The 25,496-nt window shown below is 37.1% G+C and overlaps 1 protein-coding gene across 3 annotated transcripts in view; it reads left to right on the top strand.

The window, feature by feature from the left end:
• The window catches only part of pbx1a (pre-B-cell leukemia homeobox 1a), a 73,828-nt gene that overhangs the window by 39,346 nt on the left and 8,986 nt on the right, over positions 1 to 25,496 (top strand). Inside the window, exons 3-7 of one of the 3 annotated variants that reach the window (XM_039677312.2) lie at positions 20,436 to 20,680; positions 20,786 to 20,976; positions 21,214 to 21,340; positions 22,804 to 22,963; positions 25,193 to 25,302. In XM_039677312.2, coding sequence (XP_039533246.1) covers positions 20,436 to 20,680; positions 20,786 to 20,976; positions 21,214 to 21,340; positions 22,804 to 22,963; positions 25,193 to 25,302 — 833 coding nt within the window. Of the gene's footprint in view, positions 1 to 20,435; positions 20,681 to 20,785; positions 20,977 to 21,204; positions 21,341 to 22,803; positions 22,964 to 25,192; positions 25,303 to 25,496 lie in introns of all 3 variants that reach the window. The other 2 variants (XM_039677311.2, XM_039677313.2) reach the window with 2 other exon arrangements.

Below are 25,496 nucleotides of genomic sequence, written 5' to 3' on the forward strand. Positions count from 1 at the left end.
ACACTAACATGCTTGCTTCCACAAGACATTTATAGTGTACGAGGAAACCGTTTTAACCAAGAAAAATAGCTTATAGGCTTTAGTCCAATTAGAGATGGTGCTTGTGTCAGTGTTGGCAAGCCCTCTCATTTTTCTTGTTTACATAAGACGTGTCAAGTCCGGTACACAGTGTGAGATCTCCTCTCCGGCTTGCACTTGGAGTGAGATCACGTTAGCAACGTGTTATTGAAGTAACAGGTTGACATGTACAACCGTTCAACCGGACTTGAACCTGCCCTCCGTTACCGCTATATGTACCTTGGGGTCATTTAAGATCCAATTTCTTCGCCGGAATCGGGTCCAAGCGTGTGTGCTAATGGACTTTTCTCGCCTTATACCAGTGCTCTAATTCACACCTCAACAGCAAACAATCTGTTGGCCAATCCTGCAGAGACATGCAGACCATTTGTTTCAAATACTTCACTAGGATGAGATTACAGAACGGAGTTTACAAGATTTTCTTGATAATTAAAAGATGAGTTCATCCAAAAAAGTATTTACATTTTTTTTAATCACCCTAGTGAAAAATTAACATGCTAAAATATATCTGAAATACATTTATTTTATGCCAAGTACACTAAAAATACATTCACATATTACATACTTAATTTTGATGCCCTGCAATTGTACTTTTAGTATACTAAAACAACTTTTATTTAATGCACTTTAGTTATCCGGAAATTGTGCTGAGGTCCATCTAAAGATATACTGTATTGTGCTAAAGTGGAACTAATATCTTGCATTTATACAGTGATCATACTATCTTTATTAGTGATATTAAAACATATTTTAGGCTTAATATTAAGAGATGTGCAATGAAGTACTCCAAATGAAATTTAATTATCATTTTTATATCAGTAAGTCTTATGCCAGTAAATATGTCAATGCATTTGTAGTATACTTAGTATGAAATAAAGGGATTTTAAATGCATTTTGGTGTAGGTTTTTTCACTTGGTCATTTTAAAGCTGTTAGTTTTTATGTTCAACACAAATAAAGAGATTTTGACAGTTGACAAACAACATTGATTCAAATAAAACAAAAACAAAAAATTGGTGATGGTTCAGGAGATTCCCCCAAAGTGGTTTGAGTAGGCTACCCAGAAAAGCGCTATATAAATGTAAATGTAACAAATTAAAATAATGATTTTAATGTCTAAATAATTAGTCATAATTATCTACTAGATAATTACAGTACTAAAACAGTTGATTAAAAGTGACTGTAAAGATAATGTTACAGAAGATTTCTAATTTAAATAAATGCTGTTCTTTTGAGTTTTCTATCATGGTTTCCAGAAAAATATTAAGCAGCACAACTTTTTTCATCATTAAAAATAATAATAAATGTTTCTTGAGCACAAAATCAGCATATTAGTATGATTTCTGAAGGATCGTGCCGCACTGAAGACTAATGCAGCAATATTACTGTATTTTGATGAAATAAATGCAGCCTTTTAAAAACATTAAAAAAATATTGACTTTTGAACAGTAATGTGTTTATTCTTTAAAATGGTTCCCAACACTATTCTCGAATCTATCGATCAGAAGACTCTGAATTTAGCTTGCACGTCATAAGGACTCTTTTATGCTTCTTTATTGTGCCCAACAGACACAGTAGGAACACTGAACTTTTGAGGAGTTGTGATTGGATGTGGAACATTGTTATGAACGTTGGTGCAGTGTTGACACATGGCATGTTTGTGAATATGTTTTGCAGTCGAGTGCTTATCTGCCGGATGTTGTGCCAGAGTTGGAGCTGTTGGATATGGACGCAGTGTAAAGCTTTGTGGTTTAGTGGGCGGCTGGGAAGGCACATGGAGGCATAGGCTGCCTGCGGGTGTGGCAAATAGCCTAATCCCAATTTAATCTGCTCACACTCTGTGTAAATAACTGATTAGAGAGTGACACACACATGCCAAGCATCCACAGCCCACAGCACTTTCATTTCTCTGTTTGAGTGTTTAGTTTATTGGTGCATCACTTAAGCACTATTGGGATGAGATTAGCTTTCTAAACAATGTTTGAGTTACAATTATTAAGGTAGGGTGTCTATGATTCTGTGCACTGATCTGACAGGATTGGGATCTCCAGCTTTTATTAAGATGGGAGTTTGTGAGCGTTAAGGAAGGTCATGTGCTCTGGATACATCCATTACAAAACCCACTGAAATAAACAAGACTTGTGTATGGGACATTGACAAATCTGATTGGGCTAAAGTATTAGACATCCTGTATTCCGGCTGGTTTTTTAATGGTTATGCTTTTTTCAAGAAAAGAAAATTCCAATTTAATGACTGCCACCATCAAGTAAACAGCAGTGTTATTTTAATGTTATTTACATACTATTATAGTATTTATTTCCTTTTAATTTAGTTTTTTTTTTTTAACTTTGTTACTTTTGTCATCTAAATTCCTATTTAGCTTTAATTTAATGAATTTTTTCAGTTAGCATTTATTATTTTATTTATTTATTTTTTTCACCCACCTCCACCCCCCCTCTTCGGAGGACAACTTTATCTATATACATATATACGTACCTACACACACACACACACATATATATATATATATATATATATATATATATATATATACAGGACAGATACAGAAGCTTTTTTTTTTTTTTTTTTTTTTGAATACATACAAAATATATTGTCTATGTGATGCACAGATTATGAGCTAGCTTGGGCTGATTGTCAGATGCTAGACTGGTCAGTCGATTGTGACCTGGAATACATATATAATTTTTGTTGTTGTTTAACAACCAACTAAAAATACACTTTTCCTTACACTTTAATACATGTCAGTGTACACATCTTAATCATTATTTTTCAGATATTTAAAAAAAAATACTTTTAAAATATTTTTGTACTTTATTTCATATTTACTGAGGGGGAGGGGGGGGGTTGGGGGGTCGCACCAGATGACATTTACAACCTTGCATTCTACTAACCTTGTCTTGTCAAACAAAGGTCAAATTATTTGATGTTTTAAGATACTTATTCACCCTGACACATAGTCATGAGGGTCTGCAGGGGTCCTTTGAATAATTTAATTTCCTCTTTTTTTTCTACATATTTTTTTCTGCAAAAAGAAAATTAGCTATATTTACAGTATTCGACAAAGGTCAAAATAAATTAGTAGAGTTGTTATATTTAAGCCACAATCGCAGACAGGTCAAGATAAATTAAATGTTAAATTACTCTGTACTTTTAATTGTGTAGCCTAAAGAAAAACAACAACAACTATGTTAAAATGGGCTGGATTAAAACCACAAAGTACATCTGTAAAAAAAAAAAAAATTATTTGAGCTCCTCAGGGAAAACTAGCCTTTTATGTGAATAGGTCTGTATTTGATAAACACTCTCATGTTTATATATACTGTATCCATAGAGGGATTGAAATGACTCGGGATCGCACAGAGATGAATTTATCTGATGAGGACGGCTGTTATCTCTGAGAACCCGGTGTCATATGTGAGATGCAGACATCCATGTTCCAGAGAAGCCAGACACCACAGGCAATTGTCTGTGTGTCTGCGAGTGGCCATATGTTGCACGTCCTTGTGTCGTAGCTTAAGGGAGATGCTCCCCTAGAGATGAGGGGTTATTGTAGTTTGAAATGAATCCCTCATTCCCCCCCCCCCCCTTCCCATCATGCTCCATCCCCCTTAGCTTCACTCACTCAGTCATTCTCATGGGATCGAGAGCAAAAAACACAGGAGTCTTGATCAAACAGGTAGCCGCCACCAAATGCTGTCAGATGGCTTCGGTTTCGCCCCCGGTCCTCTAAAAAAAAAAAGTAAAAAAATAAATAAAAATAGAAAACAGACCGCTTCGGTTGCCGAGCCCCTTTCATCTGCCTCCAGATGTGGTTTAATTTACTGCGACTTGGCTAATTATGGTAATTAAGGATTAATTACTGTTAATTACTTTCGCATAAACTCATCACCAGTCAAAGAGCGAAGCCTTATGAAATGTGCCACGCGTGCAAATACACACCAAGGGGACCTCGGCGAGTGTGCGGGGGCTCCCTTTACATGCTGTCGCTCATATTGAGACCCTTTTTAGAGCCATAACAGAGTGAGGTTACTGCTCTCACACGTTCACCTCTGCTCTTAACCCCACCTGCAAAGATGAAAATCAAAGTACAGCATGCACTGTCCGGCTATGTTGTTATTTTTAAAGAAATCAGAAATGAAACATCTGTCATTATTCACTTATGTCTTTAGAAACCTTTTCTTTCATTCATGAAAAACTATTGGAGATGTTGTGAACAGTTATGTACAATGCTCTTTTCCATACAATGAAAATGAATGGTCAACTTGACTGTCATGTGAGATTTTCAAGTTACATTTTCAGGATAAACAGGTCTGTTCCTGTTTATCCTGATAAAAATAAATCACAATATAGTAAATCAAATATCAAAAGCCGCAATTTAGTTAAATAAATGTATGCTCTGCAGGTTTCCAAGTAAAGTGCGGCACTGTGTTCATTTACCTGCATTTATTTGCCGGAAAAACACTGCAATAAAAGCTTGATGGTTCAATGTTTGAAAATACAGTAAGATATAAAAAGACATAAATGCAGTAGTATTAAATTATTTCTTAATTGGTTTAAGTTTTTATTTACTGATAATCATGATAAAAATGTAATCTAATTGTTAGTGTTTTATTGTTCATATTGAATGGGTCAAAAACATGGGAATATGGCCTATGAAGACTCAAGTGGAAATTTTGTGGAAGATTTTTAAAAACTTTATGGTTACTTAAAAAAGGTTGGATTTTTTCCCCCAAAATCTTTCAGGTTTGCACTAAAAAAAAAAGCCCTCCAAGCAAAACGTAATTCTTCAGCTTTTTAAATAACTTTTATTGTCTATGCAAGTGTACTCCCCTACAAAAAACATATAGCTGAACACATACATTGTATCTAATCTCGCGCAGTCCCAGTTCCTCTCATAAAGCTGAAATCTTGAAAAAGAACGGACACTTCACATGGGCTTCTTTTATGTCGCTTTATTGATCCTATTTTGTCATCTCTGGTCCCCATCCACTTTCATTGTAAGGGTAAGAGCAGCATGAACATTCTTCAAAACATCTCCTTTTGTGTTCCACTGAAGAAAGAGAGTCATACTACTTTAGAACAAAATACAGTGGATTGTAAGAACATTGAGATCTATATTCGCTATATATTGAATGGGTCAAAAACATGGGAATATGGCCTATGAAGACTCAAGTGGAAATTTTGTGGAAGATTTTGTGGTTGCTTAAAAAATGTTGTAATTTCCCCCCCCCAAAATCTTTCAGTTTTGCACTCAAAAAAAGTCCTCCAAGTAAAACGTAATTCTTCAGCTTTTTTAATAAGTTTTATTGTCTATGCAAGTGTACTCCCCTACAAAACATATCGCTGAACACATACATTGTATCTAATCTCGGGCAGTTCCCGGTTCCCCTCATAAAGCTGAAAACTTCACATGGGCTTCTTTTATGTCGGTTTTTGGTCCTATTTCGTCATCTCTGGTCCCCATCCACTTTCATTGTAAGGATTAGAGCAGCATGAACATTCTTCAAAACATCTCCTTTTGTGTTCTACAGAAGAAAGAGAGTCATACTACTTTAGAACAAAATACGGTGGATTGTGAGAACATTAAAATCCCTTCAAAGCTATATTCGCCGCTTTGTGTGTGTGTCAGCCTTCAAGTATAACTCTGCAGGTATTTATTCGAGGAGAAAGATGACTTGATTTCCTTGGTGGTTGATTGTTACAGAGAAATTCCTCTCTAACATGCAATCCTCATAAAGAAAGCAATATACAGAGAGCTGGTGGATTCCCCAAGGAGCAGAGATTAAGTCATACGCACCTCTCCCTTTAGTAAACAGGCACCACACGCATGCAAGGGATGACAGAGAGGAAACCATTCCGCTCCAGCTCGATTAGATTAGCAAAATTCACTGGGAGAGGAGGAGGGGGAGAGAGACAAGCGTGCATAATTAATTCTGACTTTGATCACTGTCGCTGTCTTTCAAAGGGATCATTTCCCATCTCCAGCTATTTAAGAGACAGACATTATAGAGTAACTCTGGAAACTCAATATGTGCCTGTTAGAAGCCAATACAACGTGTCAAAGTGGAGGGTTATTGACAAACAGCCAAAAGCCGCGTGAACTTTATGCTTTTAGTAAGTTCGGATGTTATATATGGCTTGTAACGTGAGCTATTCTGATCTGTCCTGGCAACATACTCAAGCGAAAGATATCTAATTTAGCCCAAAGGCTATAAAAACTCAGCTAGCTTAATGCACCAAGCTGAAGTCTGATTAGATCTAGCGAGGTTCATTTATGAAGCACCTTAAAAGACTGGACTTCGATAGCCCGAGGACACTTTGCGTCGCCTGTTTTGAATAACAAATTCTTTTAATGAAGGTCTTTAAGTAGAAGTGCGTTGCTCTAAATTGTCTTGTGGTGTGCACCAGACTGCCTGGTGGAGGCTTGCTAATGCTAATCACGGTTATTAGCTGTAGCTTGGGGGCCAGTGGTGTCCCAGCTCTCCGTTCTCCTTCTGACCCGTCTCGCTGACCATCTTCCGCAGGGAAGGGGGGCAAGAGAGGGCACAACGGGAGCCACCAAAGCTGCGTAATGTAACGCCTGTCATCTCAGCTCCCACCAGCTGTCATCACGGCAATGTACTCCAGTTCATTTTTTTAATTGACACCGTACTTTACCATATTCCATTTCAGCTCTTTCCCCGCCTCCTCTGCATCTTCAGTGTTCATTCTGTCACCCTCGGATTCCTCGAGTCATTATTTTGGAGAGTCCACCAATGTTGACTTAAATGAATAACTTTGTTGTAACTCTAAACCAAAACGCAAGTAAATGTTGCGTACAGGACCAGCGAAACAATTTTATTTGTGTCGCGGGATGACAATTTCAGCAGGTGACAGTAACACAGAATGAAATAGGTTGGCAAAACACAGTCCGAATCCTTACATCACAAACAAAGAGTGAAGAACAGAGCTGTGCTGAATGACTGTGGATGTTATTATTATGCTGCCTGTACCATTGATAGTGTCTCTCTCGCTTTCTGTCTCTCTCACTCTATTCAGGCTGTGTAATGAATGACGGCGATGTTACAATAGCATGTCGGTGTCCCTCTTTTGGTCTCACAGATGAGTTGGTGACAGGCCCACCATGACACAGACAAGAAAGAGAAAGTCAGAAATAGACAAAATCCGAACAGATGGCCCGTGAGATGTATAACGTTTTGATGCTTTGCACACTATTAAGTAAGGAATAATTGAGAGCGGGCCGTTGAATTATTAGAAAAATAATAATACACACCAGAGGTGCTAATGTATTCCCTACACAGTGGTTGTTTGTTTATTTTATCATGGTTTAGTTTCCACCAAAATACCAAAGCAACAGTTATTGAATGTATAACACATGTTGGTATCTTGATATAGACCTACAGTATAAGGCTTAATTATAAGGCGATTAATCGTAATTGATGTTTGATTTCGGCTTCCAACGATTATGAAAACAAGATAACCGAGGTAAAACGATTGGTTAAAACGACCTTCCTTTCCTTCACGGTGTGCTTTTGTTCCTCAAGTCAAAACTTGCTTAACTGCGGGACGTGTTTGATATTAAACGGTGTTATTAAAAGCGCATTAAGCCGCAAAAGAGACACTGTTCCTCAGGCCGTACATGCTCCAAGTCGGAGGCGAACGTGGATAAGCAAATGGATACGCGTCTAAACGCATACACACAAAAATATCAAAATGGCTGTTTGGAGAGTATTCACGTAAATACAGTGTATTATGTCTTAAGTAAATGTACATAGCTGAGAAAGAAAACGAGTGTGTAAGGCCGTGTGTCCACCAAAGCGTTTTTTCCGTTAAAACGTTTCGTTGCTATGATAAGGAATATCCGCAACACAGTTTACTTGTAACTGATTTCGCAGATAATTTGTTTCATACTAAAATGTATTTTTCATCCATTTTGTTCGGTTAGCTCTGTTGGTTGATGTCGTTGTGCAGAAAGAATGTTGTGACAGTTGGTCAGTGTGGTTTAGTCCCGCCCCTACTTCACTGTGATTGGACGGCTGGGTAAAAAGTGAGAGTGATGAGCACTGCGTTTTTTCCCAAGTTGAACATTTTTCAACTCTCGGCGACCAGTAAAAAATGCTGGGCGCTCGGCACTTCAGCGTGAAAAAAACGCTCAGCGCCTCGTTACGCTCATGGCGTTTAAAAAACGCGGCGGAAAACAATTGAAAACATATGCCAGGCGCGTGGAAAAACGTTTTGGTGGACACATGGCCTAACAGTATATTGGATCCTGCTGAAGCCTGTATTTACTGATAATCTTTTTTTTTTGTATTAATACAAATTTAAATTTGTATGAATATTTAAAATAACTCATATCGTAAAATAAGACTTTGATCATATCACCCACCATTAATCATGTTAAGTAATCAGGATTTTAATATTGACCAAAAATAATCGTAATCATGATTTTTGCCGTAACCGAGCAGCTATAAGCATATATATATATATATATATATATATATATATTTATTAATTAACCATTGTGACCAGTTTACAACTATTGTACATCGCGTAATGGTAAGGGTTTTTACTTGCCTTGCCAAAAATTTGACTGGCCCCACCACAAAAAAATGAACAACAATAGATGTGGATGCAAACTTTATCAGTGTGCATTTTGATATTAAAACGGTATTAGTTTTTGTTAAATTATCAGTCCAGTTAGGCCGATTTTCCAGCCATAGTACACCATTATCAAAAAAACATAATGCTTTAATACATACATACATATATACAGCATGTATACGTAGATATATAGATATGTATACAGTACATCCCTGCAATGTAAAAAATATTGTTGGATTAACTTAAAAAAGTAAGTAGCCTGGTTGCCTTAAAATTTTAAGTTCATTGAAATGGAAAAAGTGAGTTAATACAATGAAGGAGATTGATTTAATCATCAGAAACTCAAACTTATATGTTATCTGAACTAAATAAATTATTTAAGTTGATTTGACAAAAGAAAAAATGTTGTGATTACTAATCAGAAAAATATTTTTTTTACAGTGTGTTAGGAAATAAAGTATTTAAGAAAAAATTAGGGTTACAGCTGTCTTTTATTTTTGTAAGGATATGTATTGTAACACTTGCCTATTGATATATTACATTTATAAAGATATGTTAGAAGGTTTGACTTTATAATTTGTACGGTATATTCTAACCAAGGCGTGTGTGAAGCACTTGTACAGTGTGAGGTGCATTAGATGCTTGTTGGCTGACTGCATGAGTCTGCTTGGAGATCTCAGCTCTCACGTTACCGTATTGACTGCATCTGGAGAGGCTCCAGGGCCCAGCGCTGGCTGCCAGTGCCAGTCCAGGAAGGCAAACTTTCATCATCCTTGTCAGGGCCATCACAAGCGCCTTGTTTGACCATACATCTTCCTAATTGTGACAGAATACTTCAACATCATTAATTAAACATGCTTTCATTTAAGACGCTCACAGGGAGTTGAGGCCAGGGAGGGGGCTGGGCAGTACGAAAACACAGCAGCGCCGGGGCGGCTTGTTTGCATTTTTTAGTTTTTCCTTTCTTTTTTTTTGTTTTGACTGGCTGGCTTTGTGTATCTCCGGGATATCGTGGTTGTGTTCATGTAAACACCAAATGACAAAATGAAGTGGTTTGTAAGGGGCTTTCACAACAAGACAGTGGATTCAATGCATCATATGTTCCCCTGACATCAGTATATTATGTATCTGGTGTGTGTGTACAATTAACACAATGTAATGTCATTGATAGGGCCTCCTCCATCCACAGATTAATTATAGATGAGTACAGAGAGAGGTGGGATTTGTCTCCTGTCACCGTTCAATTAAAACACGCCAGAGAGGGACGATTGCTTAATCTCTGGCTTTACATAGTCAGGCTAGACACATCGCTGTAATCTCACTCAGAAACGAATAAACTTTGCCCCACTGATTTATGAGTGGGGTTGTATCTTCGAGCAGGACGTAGTCAGTGAATTTGCTAGGTGAAATAATACATTTACGTATTAAGAAGAAATTAAGATGAGTTTGGTCAAGAGTGAATCCTGAAAAAATAGGGTTTTCCACCAAAATATTAAGCAGCACAACTGTTTTCAACATTGATAATAATAAGAAATGTTTCCTTAGCATTAAATCAGCATATGTATTAAATATACCTCATTGCTTTTTTAGATGGCAGTGCAACTTTTAGCAACGCGGAACATTTCAGCAAAATTGTTCAGACGTTCTTCTCCAAGGAGGTTTTACTGAGAACTAAAGAGCCACAAGTCTGCTGTGTGCCATATGTCTCTCTTTCTGATACAAAATCAGGCCAAATCCTCCCGTCTCAACAGTAATCCATTCCACTCTTTGACTCCCAACTTAATTCCCTGAAGTTGATACCAGCCTTGGTTTAGACATTGAAAAGATAAACCCCCTGACTAAACCTAGCTCGAAGCCCCTGACTGCGCAAACGCCTCGTTTCGCCTAAACGAAACACTTTTTATTGCTCCAGAGGAGGATTACAAGACTGTTCAACCTTGTGATCGAGCATACATTTTAAAAAAGATTACAATTTCACAAACATGAGGAGGATGTGAGTTTTGTCAGGATTATCGCAGGGAATACCAGACTCGCTTGGCCTTGTTGTAGAAGCGAGGAGAGTGAATTTAGGTCTCGCTATCTTGCGATGTGTGTGGGTTCTACGACTGCTTGGAGGGTGAAAAGTCTCCGAAAGTGAAATCGTCCATTAGAGACTTCTAAAAAAAAGTTCCTGACTAAATAACACATGCCAAAAAGAAAGAGAGAAAACAAGAAAGATAGGGTAAGATGGGGTAACGTGTCCCTCCCACCTTATCATTTTCTTCTCAACATGTCAGTAAATTGAAAAAAGTGCTCTTATGCTCATATTTATTTTTGGCTTGTCATCAGAAAATTAAACATTTTGTTGTTTTTTGAGGATTAATATCTTTTTTTGTCACTGGTGAATTTTTATATTTATAAATGGGGTTTTTTTCTTCTTTTTTTATTGGGACCACTCCCAATAAAAGGGGGGGGGGGGGGCATTTAGATTGATTGATGTAGTTGTAATACTTTGATTGCTTGATTGGTTGATATCTGGAGCCTCATAAATATATAAAATATATGCCTGAAGGTCACCATGGCTTGTGTAGTTGTTATGATTAATTATTTATGATTAGTTATTTTTTTAATCTTTAATCTTTTGTATGTTTTTTTCCTCCTTTTTTGGTATTTTTTCATTCGGATTAAATAACAAAAAAAGATGCATTCGATAATTTTAAAAATCACATAACAGCTGCAACACACTTCAATAGTGTGACTCTAACATATATATATATATATATATATATATATATATATATTTCCCCCCCCCCCCTAATATATTGGATGATACATCATCATTTTATACATGCTAAACTCCTATCTTTTATGTTCTTATTTATTAGTGAAAACACATTGGCCACGTACAAACTGCGGCTTAATTTGAATGTCAATTCACCTTTTTGTACTTATTTTACGATTCATTCTGTACGTACACAGTTCAGTAATGTACATGAATGACTGTCAACCTCATTCTACAACCGAATTAACCGAAACTTCCAGGTGGTGACAACCGCATTTACAAAAATTATACACAGTGTGTACGAAACCAAACTGAACAACTAGTTGTTAATGACAGTTTAATGTGCTTCAGAATGCTTTTTTTTTCTATTTATATGCAGTGAAATCACAGGGAAAGCGGTATGAGCCTCGACTCATTTGTTTTGCCAGATCTAGCTAGAAACAAGCCCACAATAAACCAAAATAAATCGAAATGTTTTATGCTGAAAAGAAGACCAAAAACATTGTGAACCCATACCCACTTACTTTAATAACTCGATAGCTTTATGAGCCAAGCTTAACTCAACATTGACGGACATTTCCGGCTTTCTGTGTGTTCACTGTTAAGGTAGGGGGCGCTATTACACAACTTCTTAATCTCTTGATCAAAACACAGGTGAAGAAGAAGCAGAAACAAGCGATATCACATGTAATATGCTCTAAAATAATGTGATAATCAACATTAAACAGCACAATAAATCAAAACTGCCTAAAGTTACCAAATGTAATGTCATTACCGAATGTAAATTTTGATCATCGTTCTGAATCCGATCCTGACGCCTATGACAAAAACGTGATTTTTTTTTAAATGTTGCTTTTTTATGAAACGTGCCCACATTCAAGTGTAGATGAAAAAGAATGCATTAACCTAGACTAAAACGTTTTTTTTTTTTTTTTTTTTGGTCATTGTTCTTTTTTTAGAGTAGGGATAGAGTGTCTTTTCTACCTTTGATATAGGGCTATTGCATTGCAGATATTCATACAACAAATTTTTCTGGGGGCCATGAACATTTTGTGAAAATGATCAAAAATGCTGGCGGTGGATGGCAACTTTTGGCCCGAAAACGTTTATAATGAGTGGACATGGCAACTCTGCAAGAGCGCTCTGTGAAGCAGCCTTTCAAAGTATAAGCAAAACACGACGCTTCTGTGTACTGTGCCATAATTGCTGAACATAACAAGTCCTTTGTCACTGTAATATTTATTTGGTCAGAATAGCGGATACCAAACACTCGAGACAGCAGAACGTCAGTGTGTATGTAGCTGTAGTTCTTAAGGGGGTCGTCTTACTCCATCTTCCCCTACAGAGAGAGAAAGAAAGAGAGAATGATCTGCTCCTCAGAAAACTGCTAATGTTTGTCTGCGGGTGGTTGAGTTCAGCTCAGTTCACATCAGCAGTGCATTGGGCACGGACCACACACAAACACACACACACACATGCACGCAGGGCCGGCAGCATTACGGCCTAATCGATTGCCATGCCATTACTGAATCAAAATAAATAAAGTGCATTGCATCGGTTTGGGGTAATTAAGCAACAGCAAAGTGAATTGCATGATTATCCACATTCATTGTATTTATTTAATATATTTCATGCATTTAATTGTGCACTGGAGGATATGGTTGGAATGAATAAATCATTATTTGCCTCATTAGATTTCCTCTCCAGATGAAAGTTGCACACTTCTGGGCCTGGGTTTCTTTAGTCGATGCCGTACGCCAGTCACGTTCCACTGTTGCTGTCTCTTTCTATTATAAAGGCATAAAAGACCTGCTCTTTCTCTCTGGTTTTGAGCTATTGACATACACTTGTGTGTTTTTTTTTTTTATTCGCTGTGAAATAGTTGGGTGGGCAGACAGTTGAGACGAGCCTGAAATTGGACAGACATGGTTATTTGAAAAGCAGAGCTAGATCGCTCAAACAGGCTGAAGAGTTGAAGCGAAGAGTTCAAGAAAAATAATCACTTAAAGAAACACACTCTACAAGTGTCGCTGAAGAACACGCTAAAGAAGCAGGATGTTTGTTGTACTGCCAGCGTTCTCTGGAGAAACCTGACCTCGCTCAACCCGCGCCCTGACCTCTTGACCTCTGACGGCCCTTGACATTTGTAGTGGGAGTGAGCTGATTGGAAGAGGATGGGCTGATTGGGTTCGGGTTGTGGAAACAGATAACCCTCCCCTGTCATCTTCAGAATGATGTCACAGGGCCATTAGCATTGGCTCTACTGCGGCACGTTGCAACAGCAACAGACATTAGTTGTTTTTGCAGGTTTGCTTTGGAATCGGGCCAAATTCCTAACATTTCTCGGACGGAACGCCATATACGCATATGTCTTAATATGCAGTGCTGGTCAGAATTATCTGCCCCCTTGGTAAATATGATCAAAGATGGCTGTAAAAAATAAATCTGCATTGTTTACCCTTTTGATATAAATATAAATATTTTTTTAAATACAAAAATCGAACCTGTATTGAAGTAAAAGAATTGAAAGTGGGGTGGAAATCACATTATGAAATCAATGCATAAATTTTTTAAATAAAATATCAAAAGGATTAATGATTTTACAGCCATCTTTGATCATATTTATCAATTGAGCTAATAATTCTGACCAGCACTGTATGTAAGTGTAAACTCGTGATTGTCGGTTTAACTTAAAAAAGTAAGTAACCTGGTTGCCTTAAAATTTTAAGTTCATTGAAATGGATAAAGTGAGTTAATACAATGAAGGAGATTGATTTAATCACCAGAAACTCAAAATTATATGTTATTTGAACTAAATAAATTATTTAAGTTGATTTTACAAAAGAAAAAATGTTGTGATTACTAATCATGAAAAGATTTTTTTTTACAGTGTAAAAAATGCAAATTAAAAAACAAATCATACAATTCAATATAGTTGGAATAGTGTATAGTTTTAAACAGGAGGAGGAATGCTTCCTATATCTTTTGATTTGAATGTTATATGTATTTACACACAATATCTTTTTTGGTCACTTGCTTATTCATTTTTTGTTCAAAGGCTGTATGTATTTGATAAAAAAAAATACAGTAAAAACTAGGGATGCACGATATATCGGCCATTATATCAGTATCGGACGATGTACTGTTCATTTTTAATGTTATCGTTATCGGCCGGGTAAGACAATTTGTCTGATATATTAAATAAAAAATGGATTATTTCCTTCAGCTGATACACTTCAGATGCACACTGTTCGCCATGATGGTTTTGAATTGCTTTAAATATGAAATATAATTTAGTAGTGCAACATGTGCTTTTATATAGGCTACATAAAATTGTAATGAGAACATTGTAATTGTGTGCATGGGACATGGCTTTTAATGCTGAGACTTTCTTTTTGGAATCAGGCTCTCAAAAATTATATACAAATTTGGATTTGGATTTATCGGCCAGTATATAATGTGTTGATTATCAGCTTTCAAAAATAAAGCATTATCGGTTAACGGTATTGGCCAAAATCTTCAGTATAGAAACTGTAATATTGTGAAATATTAATACAATTTAAAACAACCTAAAAGAATATTGTTTCTACATTGTTCAGAGAAACTTTTCTGTTTTAAGGAACAGCAAATTGAAATCCTTTTTTACAATTTTTTTATCAAGTTAATGCACCCTTTCAGAATAGAATTATATATATATATGAAGAGTTCAGATGCAAAAGCCTCTAAATGCCATTTGAAATTTTGTTCTTTAATGATGATTTTTATCAAACTTGTATATTTAAGTTCAATAATTTCACTTAAATAACAATTAATAGGTAATTATCATTGCCATTTAAGTGAAATTACTGAACTTAAATATACAAGCTTGATAAAAATTAGCATTCTAGAAGAAAATTTTAAATAAGACTTAGAGGCTTTTGCATCTGAACTCTTCATATATATATATATATATATATATATATATATATACACTGTATATATAACTGTCAAGTTCTATATATATATATATATATATATATATATATATATATATATATCCCTAAAAGAAACCTCTACTTTTGAACAGTAGTGTACATATGTATATATAAATTTAATTTTAAGAAAGATCAAATAAGCAATTGCTTACTAATTTTTATACTGGTCACCACTTCACATCCACTGTTACTGTAACCAAGACAGAACTGTTGCTTTATGAGGAGTATTGGTTTTATTTGCATTTAGTATTGTTTAGCGCTGTGGATCTTTATCGTCAAGCTGTTGTTCTTGCGAATTGTGTGAATGGTTGTTTGTGAGATTGTTTGTAAATCAGAATTTGTGTGCTGTCTCAGGTTTTCTTTGTTGAATCAATGATTATTGCAGGTTCTGTCTGCTGTCGGTCTGCCGTCCCTGAACAGAGCATAAGGAGAGACATCTAGTGGCACACAAAGATACAACAGTTTATCATGGTCCAATAACAGCGCACAAACACAGCAAAAACTCCTCTGAGAGTCTTCTTTTCTTGGTTTAGTAATAACCAGACCCACACAATCCTCCACTCTTTCCTCCACTTTGCTAATTTGGTAATACTTTCTGCGACTAATAACTTACTCCTAAAATTTTTTTTTTTACCATATTTTACATTTAAATCAGATGATTAAGGCCTTTGGAGTATTTGGACCCACACTGGAGTTAAACGTTGTAATAATGATTACAAAAATACTTTGTAACATCGCCAATATAAACAGTGATACCGCCATCACTAAAATCAGTGAGATTCAAAGAGTAGAGATTCATTGTACATTGATTTGAGTTGGAAAAAAGAACGATTTCCAGAGAACTTGACAGTTATATGAACAAATAAACACAGCAGTGGGTAATAATCTCGGTAATATTTTAGCATAATGCTTTTAATAATAATAATCATTTAAGGCTTTTAGTCCTCACTGGGTTAATATCACAAGATCAAGAACTAAATATAGCTGCAAGCAGCCATTACCGGGGCCAAGCGCAAGAAGCGGCAACATATGCCAAAATGGCAAGGAGTGGCAGACCAACTGCAGCAAGGAGCAATTAAGGGCATTTTGAGAGAACTTTGGGCAAATGGCTAAGAAAATCACATAAACATTAACTTATAAGATGATTTAATGGGTTATCACTTTCGAACAATAGGTGGCGCAGTTACGAAATAGATGTGATGTGGTCAGAGTGAGGTGAAAATGACACATGCAAAGTTTGGTGTCAAAATGTGAAGGCATTGCAGAGATAAAGCCTAAATAGTAATTTTGGCAGCATGCCTGAACTTTGATGCTGTGGTATACGAAAACGGTTTTGTCTATCATCGTGCAATTCATAACTTTTAGTCGGCACCGTCTGGAGATGATACGATTCAATTTTCGTGAAAATCGGACAAACGGTCTAGGAGGAGTTCGAAAAAGAAGGTTTTTCAAAGAAATAAAGACGGCGGACAGGAAGTTTGGCTGATTATGGCAAACCTGATATCTATGTTTTCAGCATAACCGAAGGAATCTATTAAGATCAGTTTCATTGCAATAGGCAAATTTATTCAAAAGTTATTAGTGTTCTCAGAAATTATTTATAACTTTTGACCAACAGGTGGCGCTGTCTCAAAATCTTTTGAGTACCTTCAGGGCATGCTGCTTATGGCACACACTGAGTTTCGTAATGTTATACCAAAGCATTTATTTAGTATAGCATTGTATTTCACAAAACTGTATTGAAGTCAATGGGAATTTCACGTTTTGTTCTATTATAGCGCCACCAAGAGGCTCAGTCCCACAATTTTTTGTGTGTGTCCTCAGAGTGAACCCATACATATGTGTGTCGATTTTGGTGAAAATATCTCAATTCGCTTCCGAGTTATAAACATTTATATGAAAAAACACGTAAAAAATGACTGACACATGACTTTGTTTGAATTTTACTACCCCTTACTATCAATATTTTCGCATTTGGGCATTGGCGTATAGTTAACAAGCTATGATTCCGTGTTTCTGACGGTGGTTTCGTCTCGATCGGAGCAGCGGTTTCAAAGATATCGCCACGTGTTTTTTTCGCGCTAAATCGCTATGCTACGCCATCCGTGAGACGAAACCCGACATATTTGGTATCGTTGGACTCGGCAACAATTCAGGACCTCAGAAAGATGACTCCCATGAAAATAAGTGTACCACACCCAAAGTTATAAGCGTTTGAAGAAAAAAATTCACCACTAGGTGGCGCTGTTTCGAAACTTCTCAGGCTCCTTCAGGGCATCGTACTGATGACCCATACCGAGTTTCGTAACAATTCGTTCATGCGTTCAAAAACTACAGCATTTTAGCACATAATTCAAAATGGCCGACAGCCAAAATGGCCGATCTGGGAAAATTGGATATCAGTCGACTCGGCATGATGCCCTGAATCTAATAAGATGAAGTTTATGATTTTTGGACAAACCGTTCAGAAGTTACGAGCAAAAATAGCCATTTTTCATATCTCCGGACCACTAGGCGGCGCTGCGTCGAAACGCTGCATGTAGCCTCAGGTCATGCTTGTGATTACATGTACCAAGTTTGGTCTGAATAGGATGAAGCGTTGCGGAGATACAGCCTTACGTCTGTTTTCGCAAGCGTTACGTAAAATTAGTTTGTGCGTTTATCAAAAACCGTTAGGCGAATCATCTTGAATTCCATAACTTTTTGTCAGCACTGCCTGGAGATGATCCGGTGCGATTTTGGTGAAAATCGGACAAACCGTCTAGGACGAGTTCGCAAAAGTACGTTTTTTAGAAAATTCAAAATGGCGGCCATGTTTTTATGACGGAAAATGACGTCATAGGGTGCGATCGAATCGGCATGAGCTCAGGAACAAGAGGAAAAAAGAATTTTGTTGATAGGCCTTACGGTTCAAAAGTTATTAGCATAATAAAAGTGAAACTTTGGACAGTTGGTGGCGCTAAAGGGAATGAGTTAGAGACACCAAAATTGGTGTATTTAAAGTTGGGACTGTCCTCTATCAGAATGTCAAACCAAAACAACTTTCCCGCAAACCGGTCTATGGGCTGCCATAGACGCCCAGTCGGAAGAAGAATAATAATAATAATAATAATAATAAGAACCGGAACAGATACAATAGGTGCCTCCGCACCTTCGGTGCTTGGCCCCTAAAAATGAGCTCTGATATAATAATTTATTCTAAATTATAGTGCAAATCAATGAAGTGATGGTTTTATTATCTCATGCCCTGCCAAGACCAGTGTATAGTTCCACATTTGTTTTATCACAAAGAGAGCAATTAAAATGAAGGCCATATATCATTTCTCAAGCTCCATCAAAGCTCATAAGGAGAAAATGAGATGTTATTATGTTGATTTTATTGCAGACATTTACTTAAACTTAACCTTTATGGTGATCACTCATATTAAAGTTTTTCACAATTGCTAAGACACTAAACCCCATTCTCTGAACCAAAACTTAAACCAGGTTTAATGTGGACAAAGTCCTCAGGCTGGACCGAACATGAAGACATAATGCTGAGGCACGATGAATCTCTCATTAACATTGATTTTGCAGTTTCACAACTGAGTGTACTGTAACATGCTTTTCATTAAGAGTTTTCTTTGACCTTTTGGCCGTTTGCATTACAACTACTGTATTTTCACAGTATGCAAGTGCTGAATATACAGACATTCAGTAGTTTACAATGCTATACTTGCAGTACATACTATTATTCACTAATAGTTAGAATCTACAATTGCAGATTTTGTTTACTGTATATGGTACTGTATACTTAGTTTCTTGAACCTCATGCTCTGGATGTTGTGTTTTCTATGTTTCATGTCTAATGAATGACCTGTAGTGTTAATATATTGACTGGTGTGTATATGATCTGAAAGCATTGTTTGATTTTGTGTGCAGGTTAAATGGTTTTGAGGCGATAGTTTGGTTTTGCCAGAAGAGTTTTGTGAATGTTGTTTGAGGATTTGTTTTTATGTTTAAAATGGGTGAAGCTGAAGGTTTCAAGAAATGTGTCTTGGAAATTGTGAAAAACTGCATACATTACAGATTTATGTGCTTCTCATTTTTGAGTCGGGTCAAGTCACCTTTATTTATATAGCACTTTTTACAACAGTTTCAAATTAGCTTTACTGTGGAAAATACTGCATAATTTTACTTTAATACTAAGTTTGTTTTGGCTGTACAGCAGCTCTAAAAGAAAGAAGTGTCATTTTCCAGCTTCAATAAGTTCAGCGTTGATTCATTTCCATTGTAAAAATCATTAGTTATTGATTTAGTACATTTATCTAAACTAGAGCCAGACCGATATATTGGCAGACCGATATTATCAGCCGATATTAGGCATTTTCCAAACTATCGGTATCAGCAGTTATAATGGCCGATAAATGAATATTTCAAAAATAGAATAAAAACGGACGAAACACTCTTGAACCATGTCTTGAGTGTTTGGAGTTATATAGTTTGTCCACCAGAGGGCACTCTACACCGTTCCTGTTGGGAACTCTCGTTGAGTTGGTCACGATACATACATTGCTTGAATAACAATGAAAAGAACATCCCCATCAGTTTTCTTAACTCAAATAAGCATGACAAAATTTGTGACTACCATGTCCAGTTTCAAATAAATAAATAAAATATCGGCCGATATATCGGAATATCGGATTTTAAAACCCAAAAATATTTGTATCGTATCGGCTTTCAAAATCCTTTATCGGTGGGGTAGCTCTGGAAAAAACAGTGATGTCATCGTCCAGGTCAATTCTCATACAATGGTGTCAATGCTGGCAGATCAATAATATTAAGATCTGCTTGTGTTGTATTGAGAAATTGCAAAAGTTAATCAGAAACAGTATAATATATCAGGCGATTTTCCAGTAAGAGGCTTTCAGAGGATTTCTTTGATGATGATTTGAGGCTATTTTTAGCAGTTGAGCCTACAAAAATGACTCAAGTTTGTATCCTCTCTCTCGTTCTTGACAGTACTCAGTATCCGTGGAGCTCAGGAGGAGGAGCCACCAGATGCTCAACTCATGCGATTGGACAACATGCTGCTAGCCGAGGGCGTGTCCGGTCCCGAGAAAGGGGGCGGGTCGGCTGCCGCTGCCGCCGCCGCCGCTGCAACAGGTGGTTCCGGGTCCGATAACTCGGCCGAACACTCAGACTACCGGGCCAAGCTGACCCAGATCCGTCAGATCTACCACACAGAATTGGAGAAGTATGAGCAGGTAAGTCTCCTAGATCTGACTAAATTCAAACGTTTCAATACCAAAATGCTGTAGGCCTTAGGATCCTGAGACTGATCCTTGTGCCGTCCTTCTGTGCATGTTCAGGCATGTAACGAGTTCACCACCCACGTGATGAACCTGCTGAGGGAGCAGTCTCGCACTCGGCCCATCTCCCCCAAAGAGATCGAGCGCATGGTGAACATCATCCATCGCAAGTTCAGCTCCATCCAGATGCAGCTCAAGCAGAGCACCTGCGAGGCGGTCATGATCCTGCGCTCCCGCTTCCTCGACGCCAGGTCTGTATGAGTGTATACGTGTGTTTGTGGGTGGAATTATCTCACACATTTAATGAGATATAAAATATCACAGTTTTTATGAGTATCTCACACAGCAGGTTCAAACGTGAAGGACTTTATAGGCACTAGCTTTGAATCATGCTGGCTTTGCTCTTTCCCTTTCTCATTCTCTCTTCCTCCTTCTCGCTTTCTCTCTCTCTTTCTTTCTGTTCTGTCATTTCCCATAAGACGAAAAAGGAGAAACTTCAATAAACAGGCCACAGAGATCCTGAACGAATACTTCTACTCCCACCTAAGCAACCCGTACCCCAGCGAAGAGGCCAAGGAGGAGCTGGCAAAGAAATGCTCCATTACAGTCTCACAGGTAAGACTCCCCAACCTTCACCTCATACCGTGACACAGAATAGTTATGGCGCTTTTCCATTACCAGTATCAGCTCGACTTGACTCGACTCAGCTCGCTTTTCGCTCCGTTTTCCATTGCAGACAGTACCGCCACAAATAGTACCCGGTCGTCATAGCGACGCCTTTCGTTCCTCGTTGCCCTATCAAGCTCTCGCTGGATCCTCTCTTCGGCCACCAAACAAAGGAAAGTCTGCACCTCCTTGTTTGACCACGGCGTATTCTTCTGAGTATAATAATAGTAGTAAGTTTAGTAACTATCTCTGGGCAAACTCTTTAAAAAGGGCGGGGTTATTCTGGATATTCCATCTGGCACGTGCAATGATGACACATGAATGGTGATGATTCTCTCTGACCAATCAGCAGTCGGCATTGTTTTCACGGCACATTTTAGTATCGGCTCAGCACCGGAGGTGATGCAACTTTTACACAGTGGAAAACCAAACAAAGGCGAGCCGAGTCGAGTCGAGCTGGTACTGTGTAGTGGAAAAGCGCCATTAGACATTTGAAGTTCAAAGAAACTTAAAGGAGTAGTTCACTTTAAAAATTCTTTTGCTGATAATTTACTCAACCCCATGTCATCCAAGATATCCATGTCATTCTTTCTTCAGTCGAAAAGAAATTAAGGTTTTTGATAAAAACATTCCAGGATTTTTCTCCATATAATGGACTTCAATGGGAACCAAACGGTTCAAGGTCCAAAAGACAGTTTCAGTGCAAACTGCAAAGTGTTCAAAGGGCTTTAAACGATTCCAGACGATGAATAAGAGCCTTATCAAGTGAAACTATCGCTCAGTTTTTTAAAAATAACAAAGTTTAAATATTATAAGCTCAAATGGTCGCCTTGCTTTGTTAGGGTTAGGGTTAGGGTGTGATGTGTGTTCGTGACTCTCCTATTCGAACTCGTTCATCAAAATGAACCAATCTTTTCCAGAGTCAACGCCTTCATTTTGTTCGTTGAATGAACCAAATGACACGGAAAAAGATTCGTTCATTTTGATGAACGAGTTCAAAGAGGAGAGTCACGAACGTGCATCACAGAACAGAGCAAGGCGACCATTTGAGCTTATAAAACTTAAACTTTGTTGTTGTTTTTTTTAAATGAGCGATCGTTTCACTTGATAAGACCGTTATTCATCGTCTGAAATCGTTTAAAGCCCTTTGAACAGTTTTCAAGACTGAAACTGTCTTTTGGACCTTGAACCGTTTGGTTCCCATTGAAGTCCATTATGGAGAAAAATCCTCGAATTTTCTCATCAAAAACCTTAATTTCTTTTCGACTGAAGAAAGAATGACATGGACATCTTGGATGACATGGGGGTGAGTAAATTATCAGCAAACGTTTTTTTTAAAACTACTCCTTTAAGAGCTCTCAATTAACATTAAAGTTGAATTCTGATTTAACCATTAGTTATTGTTTTCTCAGGTATCTAACTGGTTTGGAAATAAGAGAATTAGATACAAGAAAAATATTGGAAAATTCCAAGAAGAAGCCAACATGTACGCTGCCAGAACCGCCGCTACCGCAACCAACGTCTCCACCCACGGCAGCCAAGCCAACTCGCCTTCCACACCAAATTCAGCTGGTGAGTACTGCAGTAAATCCACACACAAACAACAGATGTGCCTGTTTTTCATTCGTCGTCAACTGGTTTTTAGAATGTGGTGCAGAAATACCAACTTTAATGTCACCTACTGGCAAAAAAGAAGTCCTCCTTTTCTTTATCTACATCAGCAGCTTGACCTCTCGCTTTTCAAAAGCAAAAAAATCATCTTCTACTAATCTCTGCTTGCTATTTCTCTACTTTTTTTAATTTCACCAGTTGGACTTAACGGTTATTTGCATAAAATTATATTTTGCTTTTTATTCTGGAATGAGTGCACCTAAGGTATCAGTCGCCTCGGTCACTGTTGTCTGGTTGACCTCCAGGATGTCATTATGAAAAGATGGTCAAGCCTTTTGTCATATAGCCTTGAAGTGATTAGAGGTCCATGTACATTTGATTAGTGCCGTGTGGCTTTTAAAGCGGAAATTAAGTTAAGCCCTGCTCTCTCTCTTAAACATCTAGGGCATCTTGCGTTGTCTCCTCCATTAAAAGAAAAATAGCATTCTTTGATTCCTTGTGTGACTCAATTAGCACATCCTGAAAGACTGGGCTGTGGCCGTGTACAGTAACTGTACTGACCATCTTAGATATCACTGTAGTAGTATTAATAATCCCTTCTTAACCCATTGTTGTTCTTGAAACACTTTAATAGTTTTTTTTTTGTGCTAAGGTAATGTCTATTGTCATAATGTTTTGATGGTTTTAGAGGGTTTGGGGTATTGGCCAACCAGCTAAAGACCAGCATGACCAGGCTGAGAACAGTAAACAACCTTAGGCAGGTTCAGCAGGACTGTTTCAAAACCTAGTGAGCTTCCTTGCTGTCTTTCTAGCATTTTCTATATAGACAGCATCCCAATTAAAAAGGAACCTAATGTTCTCTAGCATTAAAAAGCATTGATTTAGGGCTGGGTGATAAATCAATATAGTTATTTATCAACATAAATAAATAAAATAAATCCACAACATTACTGATGATTCTAATATTACTGAATATTATTCTAGAAGATCAGGTGTGTATTGCCGAAAAGATTGCGCATTCTGTGTTTGTGTGGATGAGTGGCACAATTTCATCTACTTCACAAACTCAGGCACATGAGATGCAAACTGTTTTTATCTAATTTTCTCATATTTAATTTGAGAAAAGATATTGCCAAATAAACACTGAAATTCAAAGGTTATGAGGACAATCTGCCAAAATAAAAGTTCTTGAACATTTTTTTTTTACAATACACAATTGTGACAGTAATATATTATTATTGTACATTAAAATGTACTTCTCAAAGTAATAATAATAGGGCTGTCAAACGATTAATCGCGATTAATCGCACCCAAAATAAAAGTTTGTGTTTACATAATATACAGTATGTGGCTGTGGGTGCACTGTGTATAATTATTTTATATATATAAATACACACATGCTTGTATATATTTAAGAAATATTTTCATGTGTATACTATAGATTTATATATAATTTATATTATATATAAATACAAATATTTTATATATAAATACTATTTTTTTTCTTAAATATACATGCATGTGTGTGTATTTATATACAAAATAATTATACACAGTGCACCCACAGCCACATCTATTATGCAAACACAAACTTTTATTTTGGATGCGATTAATCGTTTGACAGCCCTACTAATAATTATATAATTTTCCTTTTTTTTTTCTTTAAGGAATATCACACAAAGATTTTTTTTTCATCCACGTGTTATTTCATACAATATGCAAGTTATTTTGTGCAGCACTAATTAATTGTAATATTTTGATTACATTCTAAAATATTAGTTAAATTAAGCTTTTCAGAATTCATTTCATTAGACAAACACTTGGAATGCATTTCCTTCCCCAATGGTTAGAAATGAATACTGTGATAAATACTCATATTCAATATTGAAGAATATTGTGATAATATTTTCGGCCATTGGCCAAATATATTCCAACAGAATTAATTAGCGTGTTGCTAAGCTAACAGAAATATGAGGTACTCTTAGATACTGAATGAATTGTAAATGTATATTAATCTTGGAACTGGCATTTGGAACAAAGCCTGTGTGTTTTTTTTTATCATATAACCCTCACTTAAATGAACAGCTCTGCACTACTAACCCTCCTTTCCTCAGTCTTACTGTTGCATGACTGTTTCTTGTCTTTATCTATCCCTGTCTTTCTCTCTCTCTCTGCCTCTCTTCTTCTTAGGTTCCGCTGGCTCTTTTAATATGAACTCCGGGGACTTGTTCATGAGTGTGCAGTCTCTGAATGGGGACTCATACCAGGGGGCCCAAGTGGGGGCCAACGTTCAGTCACAGGTAGGGAGTAGTGCTGAGAGAAAGAGCAGATGACCATAACTAATTTCATTCAATTACACCCAATCACACATTGTGCTGTCGTAATGGTGGTCCTTATAACCCAGCTCACAAAATCACGTCATGGCTAGGGTTTGCCCAGTGGGCCTGGAACCATTAGGACTCCGCTTCTTTTGTTATATTTATTGAATTTCTAA

Source organism: Pimephales promelas, chromosome 5, assembly GCF_988280905.1.
Source record: "Pimephales promelas chromosome 5, fPimPro1.hap1.1, whole genome shotgun sequence".
NCBI classification, from domain to species: Eukaryota; Metazoa; Chordata; class Actinopteri; order Cypriniformes; family Leuciscidae; genus Pimephales; species Pimephales promelas.